At 34.9% G+C, this 27,008-nt stretch overlaps 1 protein-coding gene across 2 annotated transcripts in view; it reads left to right on the forward strand.

Moving 5' to 3' along the window:
* VPS54 (VPS54 subunit of GARP complex) overlaps positions 1-27,008 on the forward strand; it is a 120,125-nt gene that overhangs the window by 46,660 nt on the left and 46,457 nt on the right. For both annotated transcript variants that reach the window (XM_054475130.2, XM_054475132.2), the window contains exons 7-11: positions 143-528; positions 13,366-13,492; positions 15,027-15,134; positions 17,901-17,956; positions 19,993-20,089. In XM_054475130.2, the coding sequence (XP_054331105.1) occupies positions 143-528; positions 13,366-13,492; positions 15,027-15,134; positions 17,901-17,956; positions 19,993-20,089 (774 nt within the window). The remainder of the gene's footprint in view (positions 1-142; positions 529-13,365; positions 13,493-15,026; positions 15,135-17,900; positions 17,957-19,992; positions 20,090-27,008) is intronic.

A 27,008-nucleotide genomic window follows, 5' to 3' on the forward strand; every position in this document is an offset into this window, starting at 1 on the left:
ATTTCAAGGATCTCACAATCAAACAATTCACACAATGGAATTTAAAGTATATGTAGAAATCTTTTATCATTGTCATAAAGTATTTGGATAATCAAGGAAGGTATGCTCATAGTACTTCATATTTTTTTCCCTCCCTTTTAAGCTGAGCCATTATCTGGATATTGTGGAAGTAAACATTGCTCACCAGATCTCTCTACGTTCAGAAGCATTTTTTCATGCAATGACCTCTCAACACGAGTTGCAGGACTACCTCAAGAAAACTTCCCAGGCTGTAAAAATGCTTCGAGATAAAATTGCACAGATTGATAAAGTAATGTGTGAAGGATCACTCCACATTTTAAGACTGGCACTTACCAGAAATAATTGTGTTAAAGTATACAATAAGCTGAAGTTAATGGCCACTGTACACCAGACTCAGCCTACAGTACAGGTGTTATTATCTACTTCTGAATTTGTTGGAGCATTGGACTTAATAGCAACAACACAAGAGGTTCTACAGCAGGAACTTCAGGGCATTCACAGTTTCCGGTATGTCCATTAAGTAAGCCACTAGAAATAATAGAAATTTTTAAAGGGTAAGATTTAGTACGTAATGTTAAAAGTGTGAATGTATTCAAAGTTAAATGGATATTTTTTCTTCCAGATTGATCATTTGTTTAATAATGTTATTCTGATATTATAGTATTAGCAAAACAAAAACCATAAGGAATAATATTTTCAGAGACCTTTGGATGGAGAAGCAAAATGAAAATTTCTAGGAGATGAGATAAATGCAAGGCCAGTCACAACATTAACATTTTGAAAATGTTGAAATAGCTTTGTGTCACAATGGTAGGTCAAGGTGGAGAGAATACCAGCATATTTAAAATTAAGTTTGTGTTGAAAGCCTTTAATAGATTTAAAATTGAATAATTATTAAAATTTATTTCTGATTTGCAGTCTGTTTATCAAATTGCAAAAGAAATCCACATGGTGATAGAAAAGACCCAATTTCTCCTGTTATTATTTTGAAAATACCTTAGGTTTTAGATATTTTATATGAAATCATTCCAAAGTGTTTATTTTATAGACTAATTGCAAGCCATCAAAATTTCGTTCCATTAAGCAGGCTTGCAGTATCCTTGTAGAAGTTCCTATCTGCTGGGAAAACCATCCAAACCACGTACTAGTAAGTGACTGTAAAGTTTTATGGAAGATGTGCTCTGTAACTTAATCCATTATGGAAAAGTTAGCTTCAAAATACATTTATTTTAATTGAATTATAAATCTTATTGACTGAAGACATGTAATTGGAATGTTCAGGATATATTTTTAAAGCTGAAACCAAATTTAATTAGATGAACAATTGATTGATTCATTCAGTTAAGGTATGGCTGTTGAGCACCTATTACATGTCGAGTACCAGACAGAATGAGTACTGGGAATATAGTCATGAATGAAGTAGAGATGTTCAGTGCTCTAAAAGTCTCTACAATTTATTTGGCATGGGGCAGGAAGCAGACAAATTACTGCATAGTTATGATATAGTGTAATATATTGTGATGAATGGAAAGATTGCTGTGGAGCTCTGACCTTAGGGGTGGAACCTAATCCAGACTTGGATGGTTATAGAAAGCATTCTGAGTCACAAACCTCTTTGAGAATCCATTGAAAGCTACTGTTGGACCATCTTTCCACAAAAATATACCTGTACATGAAATTTTGCAATCAATTTTGGGTGATTCATGTTTTTTTGAAGTCTACTTTGAATTCCCTAGCATGGAACCCAGGGCAACTAAATTATTTTTAATTTTTCTTTCACCTTTGAAATTATAAGGATTTATCTTCTTTGAATTTGTATGTCGTATGTATTTTTTCAATAAATGTCAGTTTTGTCATTGCCTTAGAAAAATGGATTTCTATAATGACAGAAGCTGTGTTTTTAACTTACCACTTACTGTATAATATCATGAGTGTTGATGAATATTGGGAGCCAGTATCCCATAGATAGTACAGAGCTGAGAAATAGAATCAAAGATTGAATGCTGCCTTGGCAAACACAAATTCTCAAACTGTTCTAATTTTTACCTCAAAGTTCATGCAGTTTACTTTTACTTTCCTTGACTCATAAGTTTATGGTCAATACTCATGAAAAGTAATTTTAAGAAGAGGGTTGAATATTTATTTATTCTCAGTAGTTTATGATTTATTGGGTTACAGAATAAAAATTTTATAATCTTGTATTTATTATGAGCTCAAGGAAGAGCTTACCTTTGTTTTCAACCTTACTTTGTTTATACCTTAACTCAAAGTATAAAATATTCTTCATTTAAAAATGTCTATTATTTATGTATGTATTTATTTCGAGACAGGGTTTTTGCTCTGTTGCCCAGGCTAGAGTGCAGTGGTGAGCTCTCAGCTCACTGCAACCTCTGCCCCCACACCCAGTCCCCTGCTACCCTGTTAACTCCCCACCCACCACCAGCTCAAGCCATTCTCTCACCTCAGCCTCCTGAGTAGATGGGATTAAAAACACACACCACCATGCCCAGCTAATTTTTATTTATTTATTTATTTTTTTTTTTGAGTTGGAGTCTAGCTCTGTCGCCCAGGCTGGAGTTCAGTGGCACGATCTCAGTTCACTGCAACCTCTGCCTCCCGGGGTCAAGCAATTCTCCTGCCTCAGCTCCCGAGTAGCTGGGATTACAGGTGCCTGCCACTGCGCCCAGCTAATTTTTGTATTTTTAGTAGAGACAGGGTTTCACCATATTGGCCAGGCTGGTCTCGAACTCCTGACCTCAGGTGATCTGCCCATCTCGGCCTCCCAAAGTGCTGGGATTACAAGTGTGAGCTACCGTGCCTGGCCTGATTTTTATTTTTAGTAGAGATGGAGTCTTGCCGTGTTACCCAGGCTGGTCTCGAACTCCTAAGCTCACGCCATCTGCCTTCCTCGGCTCCGCAGAGTGCTGTGATTACAGGCATTAGCCACCATGCTCTGCCAAAAATGTTTATGATTTTTAAAAAGACTTTCAGATGTTCTGATTTTCTACATTTTGCTCAATATCTTTCTATTTTTTTCAGAACCACATGTGTAAAGAGTGTTATTTCTTCATGTAAAACATTTCTGTAAAGTTTCCTATCAACTGTCAGTTCCAATATGTTTATAACTGTTTAAAAGTTTGGTATCAGAACTTGAGTCTCTGACTTCCAATAAATATATAGCAATTTATTTTCAAAAACAAAAGTACTCTAAAAGAAAATGTTTTTATAGTCAAGGAAGAATACTGAATCATACGTGAAGTAGTTTAAGACTTGTTATTATAACCCCATTCTTTTTGTGTTTTGTTTTAAATTTGTGTCAAATCCTATATGATGATTTACTTTCTTGACTTTATCTTTCCTTTTGCTAAAGGTTGTTAAATACCAACATTAGTTACTTTCTTATATAGTTTAACAGATATTTTTAAGGCCATTAACTTTATTTAGAAGCATAAGAATTAGTTTTGGACGCTTTATAGATTGATTTTTATCCAGTAAAATATGTATTAGAGGTCTCTTATGGTAACATAAGCATTAGGTTATAAGCTGTTCTCGTTAGTTTATTAAAATAATTATACTCTCCCATTAGGAAATAAAAAATATTCTACTTGAATTTCACACGCTTTTGTCTTTTTTATATCAGAGTCCATATTTCAGTCATTTCGTGGGCCATATACTAAGCAAGCATCTTACTTGAAATAAGAAATCTTTCAGTAGGACAAGCAAAGGACTCTTTTGAATTTATTTGTTAATAGTCTTTCCATTTTATGAATCTTAGTCCAAGTTTTGCTTTTGGCTATAATGTTCTTTGTATTGCTTTTTAAAAATGTTCTATTTAATATATATATATGCAGTCTTGCCCTGTCACCCAGGCTGGAGTGCAGTGGTGTGATGGTAGCTCAACTATAGCCTTGAACTCCTAGGCTCAAGTGATCCTCCTGCCCCAGCCTCCTGGGTAGCTTAAGACTATAGGTCTGTGCCACCATGCCAGGCTAATTTTTAAATTTTTTTGTAGAGATAAGTTCTTGCTATGTTGCCCAGACTGGGTCTATTGCTTTTAAAGGGAACTTTCATACCAAAATTTTTCAGTAGTTAAATTACCACGAATGCAAATCTCTGTTTTCAAAAAGGAATTTTAATAGTTGTATTTGTCTACCATTTTTCTGTGTACTATTAACCTAACATCACATTTTTTCTAGTCAGTAGCAAATAATGCTTATGTGTGTCTTCTTTTTTCTCATTCCTTCTGTATTTTTTGACTTTGAAATTATTTTTCATGTAAACTTTTTTGGTGACCTCTGAGCTCCCAGAACACCTTGTTTATATTCTCTAATGAAATTTTACAGTCTCCTACCATGTTTTGTCATGGTTTGTGTTTTTATTTTAAATCTTTCTATCGGGCTTTGAATTCTAATGTCTTGGACAAGAGCTATGTTGTACACATCTTAATATGTATTTGTGAACTCTATGAATTATTCAGTATATTACCAAATGTATCTTGACACTTTATTCCACTCTTTTTTTTCCTGTCTATAATCATTGTCCCTAATTTCCCATTTATAGTCTATATGACTATAATTCTTAATCCTGGCGCATAATAAAATCTCCAGAAGAGCTTTTAAAAAAGTGTGCCACACCTCACCCAAGCCAATTAAGTCAGACTTTCTAGAGGTTAAGGCTTGAGCATCTGTATTTTTTTGAAAGCTCTCTGGGAGATTCTAATGTGCACCATAATTGAGAAGCCTGGTTTATAACTACTGTTCATGATTTGTAATTAAAGTGGTAGCATCTTCCTACGTAAATTTGTTCTAAAACAAAATTTTCAACTAACACATCTTCCTGTCTCTATTCAAAGAGGTTTCTACTAATGGATTTGGGGGTGTGATGTATCTGTATAAGTTCCAAGTTTGATTTCCCCTCTTCAGAACTTGAAGGGTAATTTTGACTCATTGCATAACTCATAATTATTATAATTCTTTTGTACATTTGTAGAATTTTTAAATTTAAAAAATTTTGAATGATTTTACTGCCTGAATTGTTGCAAAATTGGGCAATTTCAATTATTAGGACATAATTTTTTATTTTTTTTCGAGATGGAGTCTTGCTCTGTTGCCCAGGCTGGAGTGCAGTGGTGCAGTCTCGGCTCACTGCAAGCTCCGCCTCCCGGATTCACGCCTCCTGCCTCAGCCTCCTGACTAGCTGGGACTACAGGCACCCGCCACCACACCTGGCTAATTTTTTGTATTTTTAGTAGAGCGGAGTTTCACCGTGTTAGCCAGGATGGTCTTGATCTCCTGACCTCGTGATCCGCCCACCTTGACCTCCCAAATTGCTGGGATTACAGGTGTGAGCCGCCGTGCCTGGCTGGCATATAAATATTTTTAACCATTACATATGAAATGAAATTTTGCTATCTATTACCAATAAAAATGATAATCATTGAAACAATATATATCATTTATATACTAATTTAACTAAAAGTATTGCTGAGGCTAATGGCATTCAAATGCTTAGGCAGATGTAGTACAGAAGTCTCATTATGAGCCCAAGAATGCATTTGAATGTTGATATCTTGCAGGTTTTGATACAGAAAATCTTTAGTTACCTTGAAACTTAGTGCTGTAGTGTTGTTATTTGCTCTTATTGTAAAGCTTTGTGTAGAAACTCTTAGTTTTCATCATTGTTGTTAACACTCTATTCCTACTACTTCATACCATGATTACTACCACCGCCATTCTACAACAGAGGACATATATTGAATACTTGATAATTCTGTACCAGATACTGTGCTAAGTATATTGACATCGCCCACTCCCCAAAAAACTATGAGATAGGGAGTGTTACCCACACTTTACAGATAGGAAAACTGAGGTCATATAGCAAGTTAAGTAATGGTACAGTAGAGATTCAACTTGGGTCTCACTGGGCTTGAGAGCTATGCTTTTTAATATATTTGTTTGCAGATCTTATAGGGCCTCAAATAGATCACTCTGAACATCAATACTAATTTAATTGTACAAACTGTGGGCAATTGAGCTATAGGTTTGCTCAGCAGCCAGGAACTACCATATTAATGGATTTTGGCATAAAAATTAGTGCAGCTAGCTTGTTTTCTACTTGTAAGCCTTTTTTCGTTTTGTCTCGAAAGAAAAGATGCAAAACACTCAGTTTATTATAGATTCCAGTTTATTATGATTTCATTGATCAGTGGCCACCTTGAGATTCCATTGAAGGGATCTTTGTTATTGGATGTATCAAAAGGTATTTAACATGTTATTTGACCTTAAATCTCCTATAATTTAGATTTTAAAATATTGTAGTAAGAAAACATCCACATTGTATGTTTTGTGATGAAGAAATCAGACTTCTTGCTATTTGATGAAACTAGAATTACTACAGAGTTTATTGATATACAAGGTTTTCTGATAAGAACAGCACAGAGGTCACTGTATTGAACATACAGCTTAGTAGAAGGTCTGAATTAATGTGCAAATTGAGGCGTATCTAAGTAGAAAGTATTGGGATTGTTTCAGTTTACTTAGCTGGATATATTTTTCAGAAAGTGATATTTTAGTTGTCATTTCAGTAGATTCACCACTCTAAATTACTGTATGTGATTATTAGGATACATACGTTTAAAACAAGGTGTTAGCAGAGTTATCTTAAATATTTTTGTTAAAGTTAATAATAACGCACACATCATTATTATTGCATCTGTTGTCAAAGTAGCCAAGAATATAAAAGAATAGATTGAGGATGAATAGGTGAAACTTGTAAAATATTGTAGTTCTGAAAGTTGCATTTAAGGATTTGTGTAGACAAATTCTTGCATATATAAAATACCTGTGATTATAAAATAAGTACTATTTGGTGTTAGTATTGAGGTTCTTTATTAAATGAATTATATAGTCTGTATTATATAATTAAACTTTAAAATTACTTTAAGGATGCATAAAAATGAAGCTACTCAAGTTATTTAAAATAATATCTAAGATCAAATAGAACATTGCATTTAAGTTGTGCCGAAACGACGGAAAGTTTTATTATTTTGATGCCCAAATATCAGTAGGTACAGTCATATGGACCTCCCACCATAATTCTTTATGTTGATTTGTTGGAAGACTATTTATACTTGAGGTAACACATACCTGAGTGCTAACCTCTAGTCTGCATTGAAAAAGAATCAATGATATTTATAAAAATAATTGAGAGCCAAGCAATATTAGGTCTAAATTTATATCCTACACTGTCACTTTTTTTTTTAAACTTAAACATACACAACAATAAAGGAAATTATATGAAAAGAATTATAGGAAGCTAGATAAATTGTTTATCTAAGTTGTCAGTGCAAAGCCAAGTTTGTTTTATCTGTATCCTATATTATTTTGTAACAAACCCCAAACATTTTGTTTCATTCATAAATATTTCATTAGGTATCTTTGAAAGATAAGGATTTTTTAAAAATATAACTCTAATGTCATTTATATTTTCAAATATAGCTAGTCAATGTTCAGATTTTCCTGTTTGTCTCAAAATTCTTTCTTACGGTGTGTTTATTATAATCAGCGTCCAAATAATATCTATATATTGCAATTGGTTGATATGTCTCAAGTGTTTTTTGATCCATAGTTATCCATTCTAATTTTCTTTCAAAATACTAATCGAAGAAACTGGGTTTGTCTTATAGTGCTTCTCATAGTTTGGATTTTGTAAACTGTGTTTCCATGTTTAGCATGTTATTTTTTCACCTATATTCTCTGTAATTGATAGTTAGTTTTAAAAGCTTGATTAGCTTTAAATTTTACTTTTTGACAAGAGCACTTAATAGACAGTGGTGTGTATTTCAGTCAAGAAGCATGAAAAGTCTCTCTTTTGATGATTAGCAGCCATTTAATAGTTGTTGTCTAGGTTTATCATTAATTGTGGGCTACAAATTATGATACTCTAATTCTATCCCACTTTCTTTACTTATTCACTGGAATATTTCTATGAATTGATGTTTCTCTATAACAATTATTTGGTCACCCTTTGAAGGACAATTCTTAAAAGATTAGACAGGATAAATGCTAGATTGTTTTCCTTTATTGAGTTGTTTTCAAATAACGAATTGGAAATCTAGCATCCTCCAAAGATAACTGATGAATTTTTAAAGATATTATAAATACATGGATTTATATGCAAAGTGTTTTAAGTTCTTTGCTTTTTAATTTTTATCAATGTTCAAATTGAATTATCATTTGTAGGAACCTCCTCAAGTTCATTCTTGAGTCTTTTTGACATGATTTCCAAGTAGTTATTGACAGTTTTCTTACTTTGTGTTATGACAGGATGTTTATAGTATGCATTTCCTACCCCAGACCTGTAATCTGCCATTTGTCTAGGGAGCCCTACTTTCTTTTAGTAGGAAATAGTATTTAGAAATCCATGTGGGTAGTAGGCATGTTCTTGCTACTGGATTGGCCATTATTTCTAGGCTTTTGTAGTGGACAGAACTGGGAAATAATTTTCTTTTTTAAGCGACTTTGATATATCTTAAGGAAAAGAAGAGGAAAAAGTCCTATATTGTTTGTATTAATAATATTGTTCTGAGACAATCTGTGTATGTTATGGGATAAAACAAATGAGGAATTATGTTAGTGTCATTAGTAATCACAATTTTCAGCCTGATTAAAAGGAGATACATGTGTAAGATTGAAGAAGTAAAAACCATATAGTCTTGAATTTAAATGGAAGTATCAGTATGACCTCATTTTTTCTCCCCCACAACCCCTACCATAAGTCTCATTTAAAAGTTTTAGTTTATATCTATCTGTCCATCCATCTATCTGTCTGTCTCTTATATTAGATAAGCGTTAGCGCACTGTACATACTGTTCTCCACCTTGCTGTTTTTACCTTACAATATACTCTGGATATTGTACCTGCTCTACAGCATGCATTCTCAATGGAAGATACTACTTCGAGGGCAAACGTTGGGTCTTGAAAGGTGAAAAAAAATCTTGAATGTAACAATGGTTTGTGACCCTTCAAAGGGCCATAGTACATAAACAGATATATAATATATTTGTGGCATTAAAGTTTCCTAGGGGTGGCTGGGTACCGTGGCTCATGCCTATAATTCCAGCACTTTGGGAGGCCAAGGTGGGTGGACCACTTGAGGTCAGGAGCTCGAAACCAGCCTGGCCAATATGGTGAAACCCTGTCTTTTACTAAAAACACAAAAATTAGCTGGGTGTGGTGGTGCATACCTGTATTCCTAGCTACTTGGGAGGCTGAGGCACGAGAATTGCTTGAACCTGGGAGATGGAGGTTGCAGTGAGCTGAGATTGTGCCACTACACTCCAGCCTAGGCAACAGAGGGAGACTCTGTCTAAAAAAAAAAAAAAAAAAAAAAAAAAAAAAATTAAAAATTTCATGGGGTTCTGTGTGTGTGAGATTAGAAAAGGCTTCTGGAGGGGAAATAATGAAAAAAAAACTGCTCTATAGCTATATGTATAGATATTTATCAGTTCTTTTAAAAGTGAGTAATATCTATTTAAAATAAATGCATTGTGATTTATTCAGCCATTCCCCATTGGTCAGCATTTGGGTTGTTTCTATTCTGTTACAGTTATCAATAGTAGGGCAGTTAATGTATGTTCTTTGGTATTTTTGCTCATGCATCTTCGAGACAGATTCTAAGAAGTGAGATTCCTAGGTCAAAATTCCTCTGTGATTTTGCTAGATACTGCCAAATTCCTCTTGTGACAATGTTTTAGTTTGTACTAGTGGAAATATTCTAAATTAGTCTACTGTAAGATATTGATGCCATTTATGAGAACCTTTTTAGTCTATTAACTATAAGAAATATAATTTTCATGTTGTAAGATGCAAACTTATATGTTATTTCACTTATCAGATTTGTTTCATAATTATCACTACTCCTACTTACCATATGTTGTTTATAAAAGAAGAATAATGCATCTACCCAAAAGGTCAAATGGTTTTAACTAATTTTTTAAAAATTGTGTTATATCTCATCTTTCTTAGTAAATATAGTTGCCAATATTAAGGATTTGTTTTTCAAGTAGATGTAGTGTAGATATATTTTAAATGTTTTTAAATTTTAATGTAATATAAAATTTAAATGTTTTAAAACTGCCCCTCAAAATAGAGCTTAAAACATTTTTTTCCCCGAGATATAAACATATTTTCCATTGGACTCTTTCGCTTAAGTTTTGAAATTCTTTGGACCAACTAGGTTATCTAGGCTTCTTTAGCTCATTGCTTTTACACAGCTATTTGAAAGTATGGCAGAAATCCCTTCGTATATGAAAGTACTTCATCCTTACATTTTTCAGTCTTGTGTTTCAATGACTTTCAGTTTAATGACCTAAGGGATGTTGCACAGTAACTCAAACTGATTATAAGAAAGATTGAATTGAGTCCGTCTGTACATACAGTCCTTCAGATATTTATTTGCACCCAGAACAGGGCCTAGCGCAGGGTAGGCACAAATGTTTGTTGAATAAATGAACGACTAGGGAGCTACCACCATTGATATTCAGTAAATGGTTAATAAGGAAAGGTCTTAGAATGTCAATATTTTGTCTGTGGAAAACAATCATAAATATACCCAGTAACCAGGTTTTCTAGAACACATTTATTTGGAGGCTAAAGGTACACCTTTGACCTTGAACAACATGGGTTTGGACTTGTGGGTCCATTTATACACAGATTTTTTTTCAGTAAATATATTGGAAAAGTTTTTGGAGATTTGTGAAAGTTTTAAAAAACTTACCACATAGCCTAGAAATATATATGCCATGAATGCATAAAATATGTGTAGATACTAGTCTATTTTATCATTTACTACCATAAAATATAACAGCACTATTTAAAAAGTTAAAATTTATCAAAACTTGCACAGAGACTGTGTATGGCCCCACTCATGCAGTATTAAATCATAACTGCAAAAAACTAACTGTGGTACATATTGTACCACTGTAATAATTTCATAACTACCTCCTGTTGCTACTGTGGTGAGCTGAAGTGATGCTAGTCATCTATGTTTGAGCAGTTCCTCTCTCCAGTAAATTGAGTATCACAGTAAAAGGTGATCTCTTACAGTTTTTGCATGGTTTTTATTGTTTTTAATACATACTATACACCTTAAATAACACCATGGGACCCATACTAAGTTCACTGGTGATGCTGGAAGTACTCCCAAGAAGCAGAGAGAAGTCATGACATTTACAGTAAAAAGTTTAATTCCTTGATGTGTATAGTAGATTGAGGTCTGCAGTTGTGGTTGTGGAAAAAAAAAAAAAAAAAAGAAATTTGTGAAGTCCTCACTCCAGCTACAACAGCATTTACAAAAACCTTTTCTTTTTGCAAGTACCTTTTTATCCATTATTGAAAATGCAGATTTTATGTAGGTGCAGGCTTACTATGAGAAAGGCGTACCTATAGACTCTAATATTATTTGAGAAAAAGCTAAGATATCAAGTGATAATTTAAAGCAAAAGGAAAGTGAAGGATCTAAACCTGGAGAACTTAATGCCAGCAAAGGATGGTTTGATAATTTTAGAGGTTTGGCTTAAAAAAATGTCATGATAATAGGAGAAGCAGCTTCTGCTGACAAAGAGGCAGCAAATGAGTTCCTGGATGCCATTTAGAAAATAATAGAGGAGAAAGAATATCTACCTGAAAGGTTTTAATGCAGACAAAAGTGCCCTACTCTGGGGGGGGAAAAAAAAAAGCCACAAAGAACATTTATTAGCAAGGAAGAGAAGTGAGCACCAGGATTTAAGACAGGAGGGGATAGGCTATCTCTTACTGTTTTGTGCAAATGAAGTCAGGTTTCTGATCAGGACTGCCCTTATCTATAAAGCTGCTAACCCACAAGCTTCAAAGGGAAAAGATAAATAACAGCTGCCAGTCTTCTGCTTATACAACAAAAGACCTGGATGAGAACGCTTTTTCTGGATTGGTGCCATTGATGCTTTGTCTCTGAAGTCAGGAAATACCTTGCCAATAAGAGACTGCCTTTTAAAGTTCTTTTGGTGTTGAACAATGCCCCGTCCACCCAGAAACCCATGAATTCAGCACCAGAGGCATTAAAATGATCTCCTTGCCCCAAACACAACATCTGTAATCTAGCTTCTAGATCAGAGAGTCATAAGTACCTTTACAGCTCATTACACACACTACTCTATGGAAAGGATTATCAGTGCTATGGAAGAGAACCCCGATAGAACATCACGAAAGTCTGGAAGGATTACACCATTGAAGATGCCGTCATTGTTATAGAAAAAGTTGTGAAGACCATAAAGCCCGAAACAATAAATTCCTGTTAGAGAAAACTGTGTGCAGATGCTATGAGACAAGGAAATCATGAAAGAGATTGTGGATGTGACAAGGGTGAGGAATGAAGGGTTTCAAGATAAGAATCTTGGAGAAATTCAACAGCTAATAGATACCACACCAGAGGAATTAACAGAAGATGACTTGACGGAGATGAGTGTTCTCAAACCAATGCCAGACAATGAGGAAAAAGAGATAGAAGCAGCAGTGCCAGAAAACAAGATGACATTAGACAATCTGGCAGCAGAGTTCCCATTATTCAAGACTGCCTTTGACTTCTTTTATGACACGGACTCTTATATGGGCACTGAAACTAAAGCAAATGGTGGAAGAAGGATTGGTACCATATAGAAACAAACATTTTTAGAGAAATGCAAAAGTAAAGTCAGAAATTACAATGCATTTCGGTAAAGTTATACTGAGTGTGCCTGCCTCTTCTGCCTCCACTTCCACCTCCTCTGCCACCCTTAAGATAGTAAGACCAACCCCTCCTCTCCCTCCTCCTCCTCAGCCTACTCAATGTGAAGATGACCTTTATGATGATCTGATTCCAGTTAATCAATAGTAAATGTATTTTCTTTTCCTTAGGATTTTCTTAGTACCATATTTTCTCTAGCTTTATTGTAAGAATATAGTATATGGTACACATAATATAGAAAAGAATGTGTTCGTTGACTTTATGTTATTGGTAAGGCTTCTGGTCAACATAAGCTATTAGTTAAATTTTTGGGGAGTCAAAAGTTATACACAGATTTTTGATTGCACTGGTGTTTGGTGCCTCTAACCCCCATGTTGTTCAAGGGTCAACTGTAAAGAGAAAAATGGAATTAGAAGATGAAATGTTTGCAGTTATTTTGGTAAGTTAAAGGACTTCGTTTTTTGAAAACATTGCGTTTTTGCACAGGTACTGTCAACTGGAAAAGTTTTACCTACTAGTTCCCTTGATTGTGGAGCGAATTTGTAGTTTTTAGTGAATATAAATATAACATTTTTCTCTTTTTAGGCATTTGGGATCACAGCTTTGTGAATTAGAAAAACTGATAGATAAAATGATGATTGCAGAATTTTCTACTTACTCTCACAGTGACTTAAATAGACCCCTGGAAGATGACTGTCAAGTTTTAGAAGAGGTATGTGTTTTAACTGTGGAATGAAGATGATGCCATTGCTTAACAGTCTTGGCTTAGAACACATTTTTCTCAGATTATAGGAAGCAAAATTATCTTAAATTTCAAGGGCTATCAAACCTATGAAGTCCTTCACTACCTATGTGACTTTAGCAAGCACCATAATTGTTCACTATCCTGTGGAATTAGAGAATAAAATAATTGTATAGCTTAATTAGAAATTAGAGTTAAAATGAGCTTACAGACCAAGTTAAAAATACAGATATAGGATGAATTAATTTATATTCTGTGTTTATGTGTGCGAGTGCTGGAGCTTGTGTTTTATAAAAAGTGATCACATTTGGGCTCGTTGGCTCCATGCCTGTAATCCCAGCAGTTTGAGAGGCTGAGTTGGGAAGATTGCTTGAGCCCAGGAATTTGAGACCAGCCTTGGCAACATAGGGAGACTCCATTTCTACAAAAAATAAAAAAATTAGCTGGGTGTAGTGGTGCATGCACACCTGTAGTCCCAGCTACTTGGGTGGCTAAGGCAAGAGGATCACTTGAGTCCAGGAGTTTGAGGCTGTAGTGAGCCATGATCATGACATAGCAAGACCCTGTCTCAAAAAAAAAAAAAAAAACCCGAAAAAGTGATCATTATCATATGGTAATTACCCGTCATTCAAATTTACTGAGTACCTATTATGAACATGTTTTACAAATACATAATATCCAAGCTTCACTTAGCTGGTAACTTCTCTGTTAATCACTGACAACAACTAGTAAAAAATCCCAGAAACCCCGATAACCGCCTAAGTAAAGAAACTTTTGTAGATGTTAGCGGCTGACTTCCCACTGTGAGAGTCTAGGTCATTATTTCAGTCTTCCAGACTATGCATTATAAAGCACAGGGGTGAGGCGCAGTGGGTCAGGCCTATAATCCAAGCACTTTAGGAGGCTGAAGCTAGAGGATCGTTTGAGCCCAGGAATTTGAGACCAGCCTGGGCAACACAGTGAGTCTACAAAACAAATTTGAAAATTAGCCAGGTGTGGTGGTGCATGCCTCTAGTCCCAGCTACTCGGGAGGCTGAGGTGGGAGGATCACTTGAGCCTGGGAGATCAAGTCTGCAGTGAGCTGTAATCACCTCACTACACTCCAGCCTTGGCAACAGAGTGGAACCCTGTCTCAAAACAAACAAGCAAAAACCAAAAAAACCCCACAGGGCCCATGGAGTATTTATTGGTCATCAGGGTGTGAGAAGGATATTTTTTACTTGTTGAAACTAGAACAAAAAATACCCTTGTATTGTTTTGCCCGAAAACCAGCTTCATTGGTTCACTGTGGTGGGGTAGGGTTTATCTGTTTTAGAAAACTGACTCCAAAAATCTCATGATAAGATTGCTGTGGGAGGGGTTTTTCAGGCTGCTAGAAAATACTTTGTGCGGGATAGAGATCTGAGGATCAAACAGAACTCTTGATGCTGAATATTTCTACCTCTAAGTAAAATTACTTCATATTTAAAATGTCAAGTTACATACTTTTATTTTATTTTAACAGGAAAGACTAGTATCTCTTGTATTTGGACTTTTAAAACAAAGAAAGCTTAATTTTTTAGAAATCTATGGTGAAAAAATGATTATTACAGCAAAGAATATCATTAAACAGGTAATTATGCATTTTTATTTGATATATTTTGGTCTGGAGCCTTTGTGAAGTTTATTTTTATGTTATCCTAGTAATAATATATATAGTATAATAGTAATATAGCTCATTTATCTAAAAACTGAAAATTTAGAAAAATGAAAGTAAAACATAGCCCTACCAACCAAAAGATTATTGCTATAGGAATATTTCCATGTGTAGACTTTTTTTCTTATGTAGACTGATTTTCTTATGTTGTCATTATGTGTATATGATTTTATACGTATATTTCAGTTACAATCATAAGCAGTTTCTCATATTATTATAAAAGCTTTCAGAAACCTCATTTTTTATGATTGTGTAAAGTCCCATTAACATTATGTTAAATCTACTTAACTTTTCCTCTGTGTTGAACATTTAGGTTGTTTTTAATTTAATACAATAAATAGCACTGTGACAGACATCTGTGGTATAAAGTTATTTTGTTTGTTTTTCGTACTTAAGAATGTTTGTTCTTAGACTGATTCCTGGAAGTAGAAGTATTGGTTAGAGAGTGAAAAGTATTTTTAAGTTATTTGATGTATAGAATTTAATTCCTATTTAAAAAGATTTGCCAATTTATACTCCCACCAGCAGTAGACAAATGTTCATTTCCTTTTTATCCTAATCTCTAAGGAATTATAAACTAGAATCCATGTGTTTTTCAGTATTCCCTGATCTTTGTTTTGACTTTTTTTAGTCAGATAAATCTTATCCAATGAACTTCAGTTTCTTAATATATGAAAAAGATAATATAATTTTAAAGGTATTTATTAGGCTTAATTGATTATTATCATTAGGTTGAATGTACATATATCAGTTTTTAAAGTTTAAGTAAGTTTAAAAGTTAAATAAGCAAAAAAATTATAATCATCCCCTCTTTCAAGCACTGATTAAAACACTGTATTTTTAAATTGGTACAACCACTTTGAAAAATTGTTGGCAATATATAGTAATGCCAAATTTGCATACATGTTGTGACCCAGCATTTCTATTCCTAGGTATGCACCCAACAGAAATATGTATATAAGTTCACCAAAACACAGCAGGAGAATGTTCCTGGCAGTACTATTTGTAATTTAAAAAATTGGAAACAGCCCAAATTCCATCACCAGTAGAAAGGATAAATAGAATTTTGATGTATTTGTACAGTGGAATACTATACATTAATGAGAATGAGTAGATTACACAGAATAACAAATGAATATTATAGACATAATGTGGAGTCAAAGAAACCAGACACAGAAAAGTATACATTGTATGATTCCACTTACGCAAAACTCAAATGCAGGCAAAATTATTCTATGGTTTAAAAATCAAGACAATAGTATATTTTGGGAGGAAGTAGTAACTGGTGAGGGAATAGGGGAGGAGCTCTGGGTATTAGCAAGGTTGTTTCATGAGCTGAGTTCTGATTACACAGATGTACTCCATTTGTACAAAAATATTGAGCTGTAAACATAATTTGTACAATTTTCTGTATATATATTTTGAGCAATTTCTAAAAACTGATATGTTTCAATTCCCAGACTTTAAATCTAACTATTTATTTTTTAATTTTAAACTGTTTCATGTATCACAAGGAAATGTAACTTCTAATACTAATTTCTTTTGGGATTTTAATATGGGGCTTACACCTTGTTCCTAAGTATTATAGTTCTGCTTTTCTGGTGTAGGATTTTGAACAGCTTTGAATATTAGATGATTTTAATTATTACAGTTCAAACATACTCTGAAATAATTATTTAATTGGCTAATTGTAATCAGCTTTTCAAACACTGTGAGAGATACATAAGAGATAAAAATCTGGTAAAATAATTATTGTAGTCAGTAAGAGCCTTTAAAATTTTTTTTTATCTTAAGTTCAGGGGTTCATGTGCAGGTTTATTACGTAAGTAAACATGTGACATGGGTTTTTTTTGGTATAGATTATATCATCACCCAGGTATTAAGCCTAGTACCCATTAGTTATTTTTCTGGTCCTTTCTCTCCTCCCACCCTCCACCCTCCACCCTCCACTCTCCAATAGTCTCCACTGTGTGTTGTTCCCCTCTATGTGTCTGTGTGTTCTCATCATTTAGCTCCCCCTTACAAGTGAGAACATGCAGTATTTGGTTTTCAGTTTCTGTGTTAGTTTGCTATGGATAATGAGCTCCAGCTCCATCCATGTTCCTGCAAAGGACATGACCTCATTGTTTTTTTATGGCTGCATAGTATTCCATGGTGTACATGTACCACATTTTCTTTATCCAGTCTATCATTGATGGGCATTTAGGTTGATTCCATGTATTTGCTATTGTGAATAGTGCTACAGTGAACATACGTGTGCATGTGTCTTTAATAACAGAACAATTTTTATTCCTCTGGGTATGTAACCAAGTAATGGGATTGCTGGATTGAATGGTATTTCTCTCTTTAGGTCTTTGAGGAATGGCTACACTGTCTTCCACAATGGTTGAACTAATTTACACTCCCATCAGCAGTGTATAAGTGTTCCCTTTTCTCTACAACCTTGCCAGCACCTGTTATTTTTGACTTTTTAGTAATAGCCATTCTTACTTGTGTGAGATGGTATCTCATTGTGGTTTTGATTTGCATTTCTCTAATGATCAGTTATGTTGGCCACATGTATGTCCTCTTTTAAAAAGTGTCTGTTCATATAGTAAGGGCCTTTTTAATGTACAAATGGAACGTGGAATACTTAGGATTTGAAAGACAATTAATCAAATTGTTTTTTCTTAAATTTTGCAGTGTGTAATTAATAAAGTTTCACAAACAGAAGAAATAGACACAGATGTTGTTGTGAAGTAAGTATAAATATATAGGTTGGTGGTTATCAGTCAGAGAAAAGATGATAGATGTAAATTAGAATAATTTGAAGTAGATTTCGTTAAGGAATTATTTACTAAGGTGTGAGCAGGGTGTAGGAAAATCACAAGTGACAGTGCGGAACAAAGACAGTGCTTAACAGAATTGAGGAGAAAGGTAGTTGAAAAAAAGCTGTGACCTTGAGTAGAGGGAAGCAGTCACCCTGAGGCAACCCTTGAGAGAGACAGGAGAAGTAGGTACCTTTACTAGAGAGCTAGAGGAGTAGGTACCTTTACTCCTTCCAGTCTTTGTAAGGGCTCCTCATTGGCCAGGCCCACATGTTAGCTTCCCAGAGCAGAGAGCAGGATGGACAGGGTCAGAACATAGATATGGAGAGGTGAAATTGAAGATAATTCGTTACAGGGGCATAGCAAGCATTATGTTTAAATTTTGAGCTATATAATTAAAATTCAACTTTTAATTGGCTTTGAGAAGTTTGAGTTTGTGATTTTGAATTGCCCATGTTTGTATTTTTTTTTTTTGTTTTCACTCTAGAAATTCCTATTCTTTGCCAGGCGCATTGACTCACACCTGTAATCCCAGCACTTTGGGAGGCCGAGGTGGGAGAATCGCTTGAGCCCAAGAGTTCGAGACCACCCTGGGCAATAAAGTGAGACCCCATCTCTACCAAAAATAAACATTAAAAAAATAAGTTGGGCATGGTGGCACATGCCTATAGTCCTAGCTACTCAGGAGGCTAAGGTAGGAGGATGGTTTGAGCCTGGGAGGTCCAGGCTTCAGTGAGCTGTGATTGTGCCACTGCATTCCAGCCTGCGCAACGAAGTAAGAGCCTGTCTCAAAAAAAAAAAAAAGGAAAGAAAGAAAAGAAAAATTCCTATTCTATTATTTTAAGAAGAATAGTGATAATATTTTATGACTGAATTTCTTGTTCATATGGATATTTAAATGTTTTTAGCTGGCTTAGATATGAATAGCAATATGTACAACTGTGAAACTTTCTTGGGCCAAACTCACAGAATGGAGTATTAATTTCCACACTATTACCTAGGGAAAACTCAATTTCAGAATTAGTTGAAGCAAACTATAATAATCAGAGAATTGTTAGTGGTTGGAAAACATAAGTCATTGGGACACTATTAGAAGCTCCATGGACATGGAGAGTCAGTTTTTCTTCTTCCCTAGGGAATTTTCTCCATCTAAGTAGAGAACTTCCTGTATATCAAGTGTTGTAGTATCTTTTTAGAATAAACTCTTAACTGAAGCTGTGTTCATTAAAAATTTAGAGTAATAAGTCATTTTGGTACTATAAAATATCTTTAGGGAATGAATTATATTTTGTATTACTTTTTTTCACCTTGAAGTTAATGATTTGTGTCGACTATCAAAATAATATTGGCTGCTGCTTACATGGTACTTTTAAAAATGTGTCATGCATTGTTCTAAGTATTTTTTATTAACTCATATAATATTTACAACAACCATATAAGGTAGGTTCTGTCAGTTTCCTCATGTTAGATGAGAAAATTGGAGCGTGGAGGGGTTAAGTCACTTGCCAGAGCCACATAGCTAGCAATTCCAATAAGCTGCTGCTATTTTAAACCAAGGCATTGTGTTGTGGTTCCAGTGCTCTTAACTACCATGCCATATTACTTCTCATATGGTATTTTTAAAGTTGTAGTTAGAAAAGCAGATTATTAAATTTTGGGGAGAGATGTATGTTTCCATTTTTATTCCAGAGTATATCTTCACACTTACTTCTCTATGATTTATTCATTCAGTGATCATAAAGCTTGTTCATATGAAATTGATATATGATATAATTAACTTACCAGTCTTAAAAATGTTTAAATAAGCCATAACTCTTTGGTAATTTACCTCTTTAACATTTTAGTTAGGTATCTAGATAAAATTGCATTTTATCACTAGATGGTATTTAGTCTCATTTCTTCCAGTTTGTAGATGTTATATTGGCCTAGAGACAATCATTATTTTTGTTTGAATTATTTTTTTCTAGGCTTGCAGATCAGATGAGAATGTTGAATTTTCCCCAGTGGTTTGATCTGCTCAAGGATATTTTCTCTAAGTTTACAATTTTCCTACAGAGAGTGAAGGTAAGCTTATAAATTAGTTTGTCCAGAATATCCCTAAAATTAAGTCAGCTTTCTAGATACATAATATGTAAATAAAGACTCAAACTAGAATAAAACACAGTTTCTTTGTTTTTGTAATTTTTCTAAAGAGGCTTGTTTTTAAATAAAAATTTAGGTACCTCAGAGTTTGACAATTTTAAGAATTTAATAAGTTATAATTTTATAACTTAAAAAGAAATATTATGCTTATGTGACATTAAATATTATATAGTAATATTTCCTCTGGTGACTTTTTGTTCTCCTAGGTTATCTAGAGGTACAATATTGTTAAACACCCCAAAATCACCCCAAACTATCCATTTTTCTATAAAGTCAATGTTGATATAATGGTGTTTTAAAATACATTGTTTATATTCAAATTACCTTGCTAATTTACTTTTTTTTTTTTTTTTTTTTTTTTTTTGAGGTGGAGTCTTGCTGTTACCCAGGCTGGAGTGCAGTGGCGCAATCTTGGCTTACCGCAACTTCTGCCTCCCGGGTTCAAGTGATTCTTCTACCTCAGCCTCCCGAGTAGCTAGGAGTATAGGCGTGTGGCACCACGCCTGGCTAGTTTTTGTATTTTTAGTAGAGATGGGGTTTCACCATGTTGGTTGGCCAGGCTGGTCTCGAACTCCTGACCTAAGTGATCTGCCCACCTCTGCCTCCCAAAGTCCTGAGATTATAGGTGTGAGCCACTGTGCCTGGCTGCTAATATTCTTTCTTTACATTTTTATTTCACTTTTTGGGCACGAATCCAATCAAGCATCATGTGTTACATTTAATTATTTTGTCTCTTTAGTCAAGCCACTTAATTTTAAACCACTTAGTATAACAAAAAGAACAGGTCACGTATCATTTTACAGAAGATGTCAGACTCTAATACATATTGGTTTGAATCACCAACATGTCATAGCTTTGGTTTAAGAAGAATACAGGCTGGGCACGGTGGATTACACCTGTAATCCTATCACTTTGGGAGGCCAAGGCAAGAGGATCACTTGAGCTCAGGAGTTTGAGACCAGCTTGGGCAACATAATGAGACCTCATGTCTACAAAAAAATTTCTTAAATTAGCCAAGCATAGTGATGCACACCTGTAGTCCCAGCTACTTGGGTGGCCGAGGTGGGATGATCACCTAACCCCAGCGGGTCAAGGCTGCAGTGAGGCATGATTGTGCCACTGTACTCCAGCTTGGCCAACAGAGCAAGACTCCATCTCAAAAAATGAAAAAAAATAAAAACAGAATACAATCATTAGGAATTACTATGTGTAACAGTTAAAAGGGACCATTTGTGAAATTAGATATTCTTTGAGTTATCAACTGTTAGCATTGTGTTTTATGTACTAGTTAACATCCCCAGAATCTCCTGAGTACCATGTTAAATAGTGCAGGGGACTTTGGTACCTGTGTATGACATGAATTTTCCTTTATTCACATTGGAGCAATGCTAAGTCACATGTGTAAGCTCTCCAATCAGGTTCACAAAAGTTTTATACAGTGGGATTCACTGTGCTTAATTTAGACTGCTTCTAAAATATTGATCCTACCTATTGATAGTGACAGACACAAACTTGTATCTATAGGTGTTCAATAACTAAACCATGTTTTCACTCGTTACATTCTGACCATGACCTCATCATCACACACCTCAATTATTGCATGTCTAGATATATAGAACTCTTACATTGCATAGTGTAGAACTGGCCAACTTTTTGCCAGTAATTTTTTAAAGTACAGTAAGTCTTCAATGTTATGGATAGGTCTTGGAAACTGTGACTTTAAGTGAAACAACTTATACCAAAGCTATTTTTTTCATTCATCATTATAGTGAAACATTTCCTTCAATGTTTTTTTTCAATAACATTGAAGGAAACAGTGTTATTCAAAAACCTGCTGTACGTGGTTTCACTTAAAGTTACAGTCTCCCAGAACCTATCATCCATATTAAGTGAGGATTTACTGTAGTTATTCCACTATGTGGAATGGCTCTATGTCAGTTAAACTAAGTAGAGTTATTATTTTATGTATGTGCTATATGAAAACTGATTTATTGTAATTTCTCATTTTCACATTTGGACCACTTAAACTAGTACTTACGTACATCTTTGCAGATAACATGAAATATGGTACTTTTTACTGTGAAAAAAGTTTGTGATTCTGTCAAGTATTACTTCACTGAAAAATAATGTTAATTACAAGCTGTTCATTTTTATTGAAGAATTTAAAAATAACTAAAAATTGGAAAGAACCTAGATGTCTAACAATAGAGAAATGGTAAAATAAATTATGCTTGACACATTCTTTACCATGGAATATTATATACAGCCAAGGATTTTTAATGGCAGGAGAAAATACATACATTATGATATTCAGTTAAAAATGCAAGATACAGGGCCAGGCACCATGGCTCACACCTGTAATTCCAGCACTTTGGGAGGCCGAGGCGGGCAGATCACAAGGTCAAGAGATCGAGACCATCCTGGCCAATATGGTGAAACCCTGTCTCTACTAAAAATACAAAAATTAGCTGGGCGTGGTGGTGCATGTTTGTCCCAGCTACTCGGGAGGCTGAGGCAGGAGAATCACTTGAACCCGGGAGGTGGAGGTTGCAGTGAGCCAAGATAGTGCCACTATACTCCAGTCTGGTGACGGAGCAAGACTCCGTCTCAAAAAAAAAAAAAAAAAAAAAAAGGCAAGATATAGATGTACTTATATAGTGTGATCTCAGCTATGTCAAAAAAAATTTTTTTTAACCTTTTTATCTTCCTAGAACAAGGAGAAACCTTGGGTTTTTTTGGTGGTTTTCTTTAGCTGGTCAGATTAGATGTCATTTAAATTTTTTATTCTTTTCTATTCTCCCTGCATTTTCTACAAAGAGAAGTATTACTTTTATAATCAGAAAAAGTTGTTTTGTTTTTTAGTAGAATTTACCACATTACAGGAATAGACTATTTGAATTTCTTGTTTGATTTACCAGGGTTAATAATTTACTTTCCTACATTGTTGCATTTATTTCTCAAAGACAAAGGATATCCAATCCTATATGTCACTTTAGTATTACGCTTTTTTTTGTTTTTTTTGTTTTTTTTTGAGATAGAGTTTCACTCTGTCGCCAGGCTGGAGTGCAGTGGCTCAGTCTCAGCTCACTTCAGTCTCCGCCTCCCAGGATCAAGTGATTATCTTGCCTCAGCCTCCTGAGTAGCTGGGATTATAGGCACACGCCACCATGTCCAGCTAATTTTTGTGTTTTTAGTACAGATGGGGCTTCACCATGTTGGCCAGGATGATCTCAATCTCCTGACCTTGTGATCCACCCACCTTGGCCTCCAAAAGTGCGGGGATTTAGTATTATACTTTTTAAAAGAAATTAAAGGGTACATTTTCAGCCAGCATATTTCAATAGTATTTTTATTTTGAATGGATAAATAATAAACTATTGGGATTTATAAATTTCATATTTGAGTAATTGTTAACAACTTGAGGATCTGTTGCTGTTATTTGTATTTTTTTAGTGTGTATTTTTTCTTTCTTTTTGATCATGGTAAAAATAAACATAAAACTTATCATCTTAACTGTTTTTAAGTGCACAATTCAGTGGCATTAAGTTCATTTGCACTATTGTGCTACCGTTAACAAACATCCATCCACAGAACTCTTTTTATCTTGCAAAGCTGAAACTCTGTGCCTATTACATAATAACTCTGGGCCTGGCGTGGTGGCTCACGCCTGTAATCCCAGCACTTTGGGAGGCTGAGGTGGGTGGATCACCTGAGGTCAGGAATTTGAGACCAGCCGGACCAACATGGTGAAACCCCGTCTCTACTAATAATACAAAAATCAGCTGGGCGTGGTGTCTCATGCCTGTAATCCCAGCTATTCCAGAGGCTGAGGCAGGAGAATCGCTTGAACCCAGTAGGCGGAGGTTGCAGTGACCCAAGATTGTGCCACTGCACTCCAGCTTGGGCGACAAGAGCGAAACTTTGTCTCAAAATAATAATAATAACTCTGGCCAAGGTGGGGCTGAAAGTCCCAACCCTCTAATCCTGCCTTAGTCTTTCAGGTGACCAGCCTTCATCCTGTGGCTATGTAGGGGCCCTCGGCTATTTGTCATCTCTTTAGTATATGAAGACATTTTTACCACTCTGGAGATTCCAAGGGTTTAGGGAGCTTCATGCCAGGGAATAGGGACAAAGACCAAATATAGGCCTGACATAGTAGCTCATGCCTATAATCCCAACACCTTGAGAGACTGAGGCAGGAGAATCACTTGAGACCAGAGTTTGAGACCAGTCTGGGCAACCTAGGAAGATCCTGTCTGCACACACACACAGCCACGCACACACACACACAAGTCCTGGGCAAACCTAGCAAGATCCTGTCTAGACACACACATACACACACACACACACACACACACACACACACACACACACACACACACATTTCCACTTTCCCCCATCCCCTGGCAGCCACCATTCTACTTTCTGTCTCTATGAGTTTGACTCATAGAGCACTCATGCTGTGCACCGATTATTAGGTATTTCATATAAGTGAAATCATACAATATTTAACCTTTTGTGACTGGCTTATTTAACGTAGCTTAATGTCCTCAAGGTGCCGTCTGTGTTGTAGCATGTTAGAATTTCCTTCCTTTTTAAGGCTGAGTAATATGAATAATATTCCATTATATGTGTATATACTACATTTTGCTTATCCATTCATTTGTCAATGGACATTTGTGTTGCCTTCACCTTTTGGCTGTTGAGAATAATACTGCCATGAACATGCATATGCAAATATCTCTCTGAGGCCCCCTTTTAGTTCTTATTTTTGTCAACCCCAGAATTGGAACTTCTGGATCATACAGTCTTCTATTTGTAATTTTCTGAGGAACCTTCACACTGTTCTCCATAGCAGCTGTACCATTTTACATTTCCACCAATAGTGCAGGGTTTCAGTTTTTCTGCATCCTTGCCAAAACTTGTTATTTTCTGGATTTTGTGAGACTAGCCATCCTAATGGGTATGAGGTGGTATTTCCCTGTAGGTTTAATTTACATTTTTCTAATGATGACTGATGTTGAGCATCTTTTTTATGTGCTTATTGGGCATTTTTATATCTTTTTTGGAAAAATATTTTGTTTGCCTATTATTTAATGGGGTGGTTTGGTTTTTTTGTTGTTGAGTTGTAGAAGTTCTTTACATATTCTAGATATTAACCTTTTATCTTATACGTGATTTGCAAATATTTTCTCCCATTCCGTAGGTTGCCTTTTTACTCTGTTAATGATGTCTTTTGATGCATAGAAGTTTTTCTATTTTGATGTAGTCCAATTTGTCTTTTTGTTGTCGCCTGTGTTTTCCATTTCATATCCAAGAAATCAATGCCAAATCCAGTGTCATGAAGCTTTTTCCCTGTATTTTCTTCTAAAAATTTTATATTTTTAGAGCTTATATTTAGGCCTTTAATTGATTTTAGTTAGTTTTTATAGGTGGTACAAGATAGAGGTCTACTTTCATTCTTTAGCATGTGGATATTCAGTTTTCCCAGTATCATTTGTTGAAAAGACTGACCTTTCTGCATTGAATGGTCTTGCCACCCTTGTCAAAAAACATTTTACTATATATGTGAGAGTTCATTTGTGGGCTCTCTGTGTTCTATATGTCACTCTTTATGCCAATACCACACTGTTATGATTACCATAGTCTTGTAAGTTTTGAAATCAGGATTATAAGACTTCCATACTTCATTCTTTACTGTTGTATTTTGACTTTTTATTAAATTCTTGTTTATTGTTTACACCCTATAGATTAGGCTAATTTTTATAGGTAAGAAAGATAACAGCCTTTAAATGCAGCTTACCTTCTTTTCAAGGAATTCTTAGCTTTTAAATTTCATTTTGTTGTATAGATAAATAATCCTAGTCTATCAGTTCAGAATGACAATATCAGTTGTCATTATGGTTATCAATATGGTTACCAGATATTTCATTAACTCCATTCTCAAGATTGGAAAATTATATTTGGCTTAGCTGTCCTGGTGTTTTTGAAACATGAACTTGTCTATAGACTGTGTAATAGTTCAGAAAGTAAACCATGTATCTACTGTTGAAACTATTATGTATTTTAAAATCTTATTTTTTGGATACCAGTCTTCTGGCATTGTTAAGAATGGCTTTGGACTTGGAAAAAATAATCAGCAAATCTTTAAAAGTGTAGATATGGTGAAAACAGCAAAGAAGAATCCCTAGGAGAATACCTGATATACTTTATGTGGAAAATTTTAATAACTGTATAAGTGAAGATGTTATTAAAAAGAATGAAGTATTCAAACTAGTTTAAACAATACAAGGAATGTATTGGCTCTGGGAATTAAAAAAAGTCCAAGACTAGGAAGGGCTTCATGCATGGTTTTGTCTTGGTTCTCCAGCTTGGTTTCTCTGTTTCCAATTCAGCTTTGCCTTTCTCTTTCCTCTTGGCTTCATCAGTTCTAGGTCTGCCACATTTGCCACAATTCTATACCACCTAGAAGTTTTCTATTTTTTACTTAGAGTTTTTCTTCTTCAGTCACCAAATGAAATTTCTTTATTGATTAAGCCAAATTTAGAATTTTTCACCTGGAGTAAGTCCTTGGCTTTAATTGATTGAACCAGTTTAGGTCACATGTCCAGTCACTGTGATCAGGAAAATGCTGTGCACTGATTATTAGTTTAAATCTGGATTTTCTTCTCATCTCTAAGCTAAACATTAGGCAAGGAGGTTGGGAGTACACTGAGTGGGCTATTTAGAACTGATACTTGAAGGTGGAAAGTGGGCTTATTTCTACCCAAATTATATGGCTGTTGTACCATGGGAAAAGTGATGTAGAATAGATGTTGGATAGGTCTAACATGTCTTTTTA

Source organism: Pongo pygmaeus, chromosome 12 (assembly GCF_028885625.2).
Source record: "Pongo pygmaeus isolate AG05252 chromosome 12, NHGRI_mPonPyg2-v2.0_pri, whole genome shotgun sequence".
NCBI lineage: Eukaryota > Metazoa > Chordata > Mammalia > Primates > Hominidae > Pongo > Pongo pygmaeus.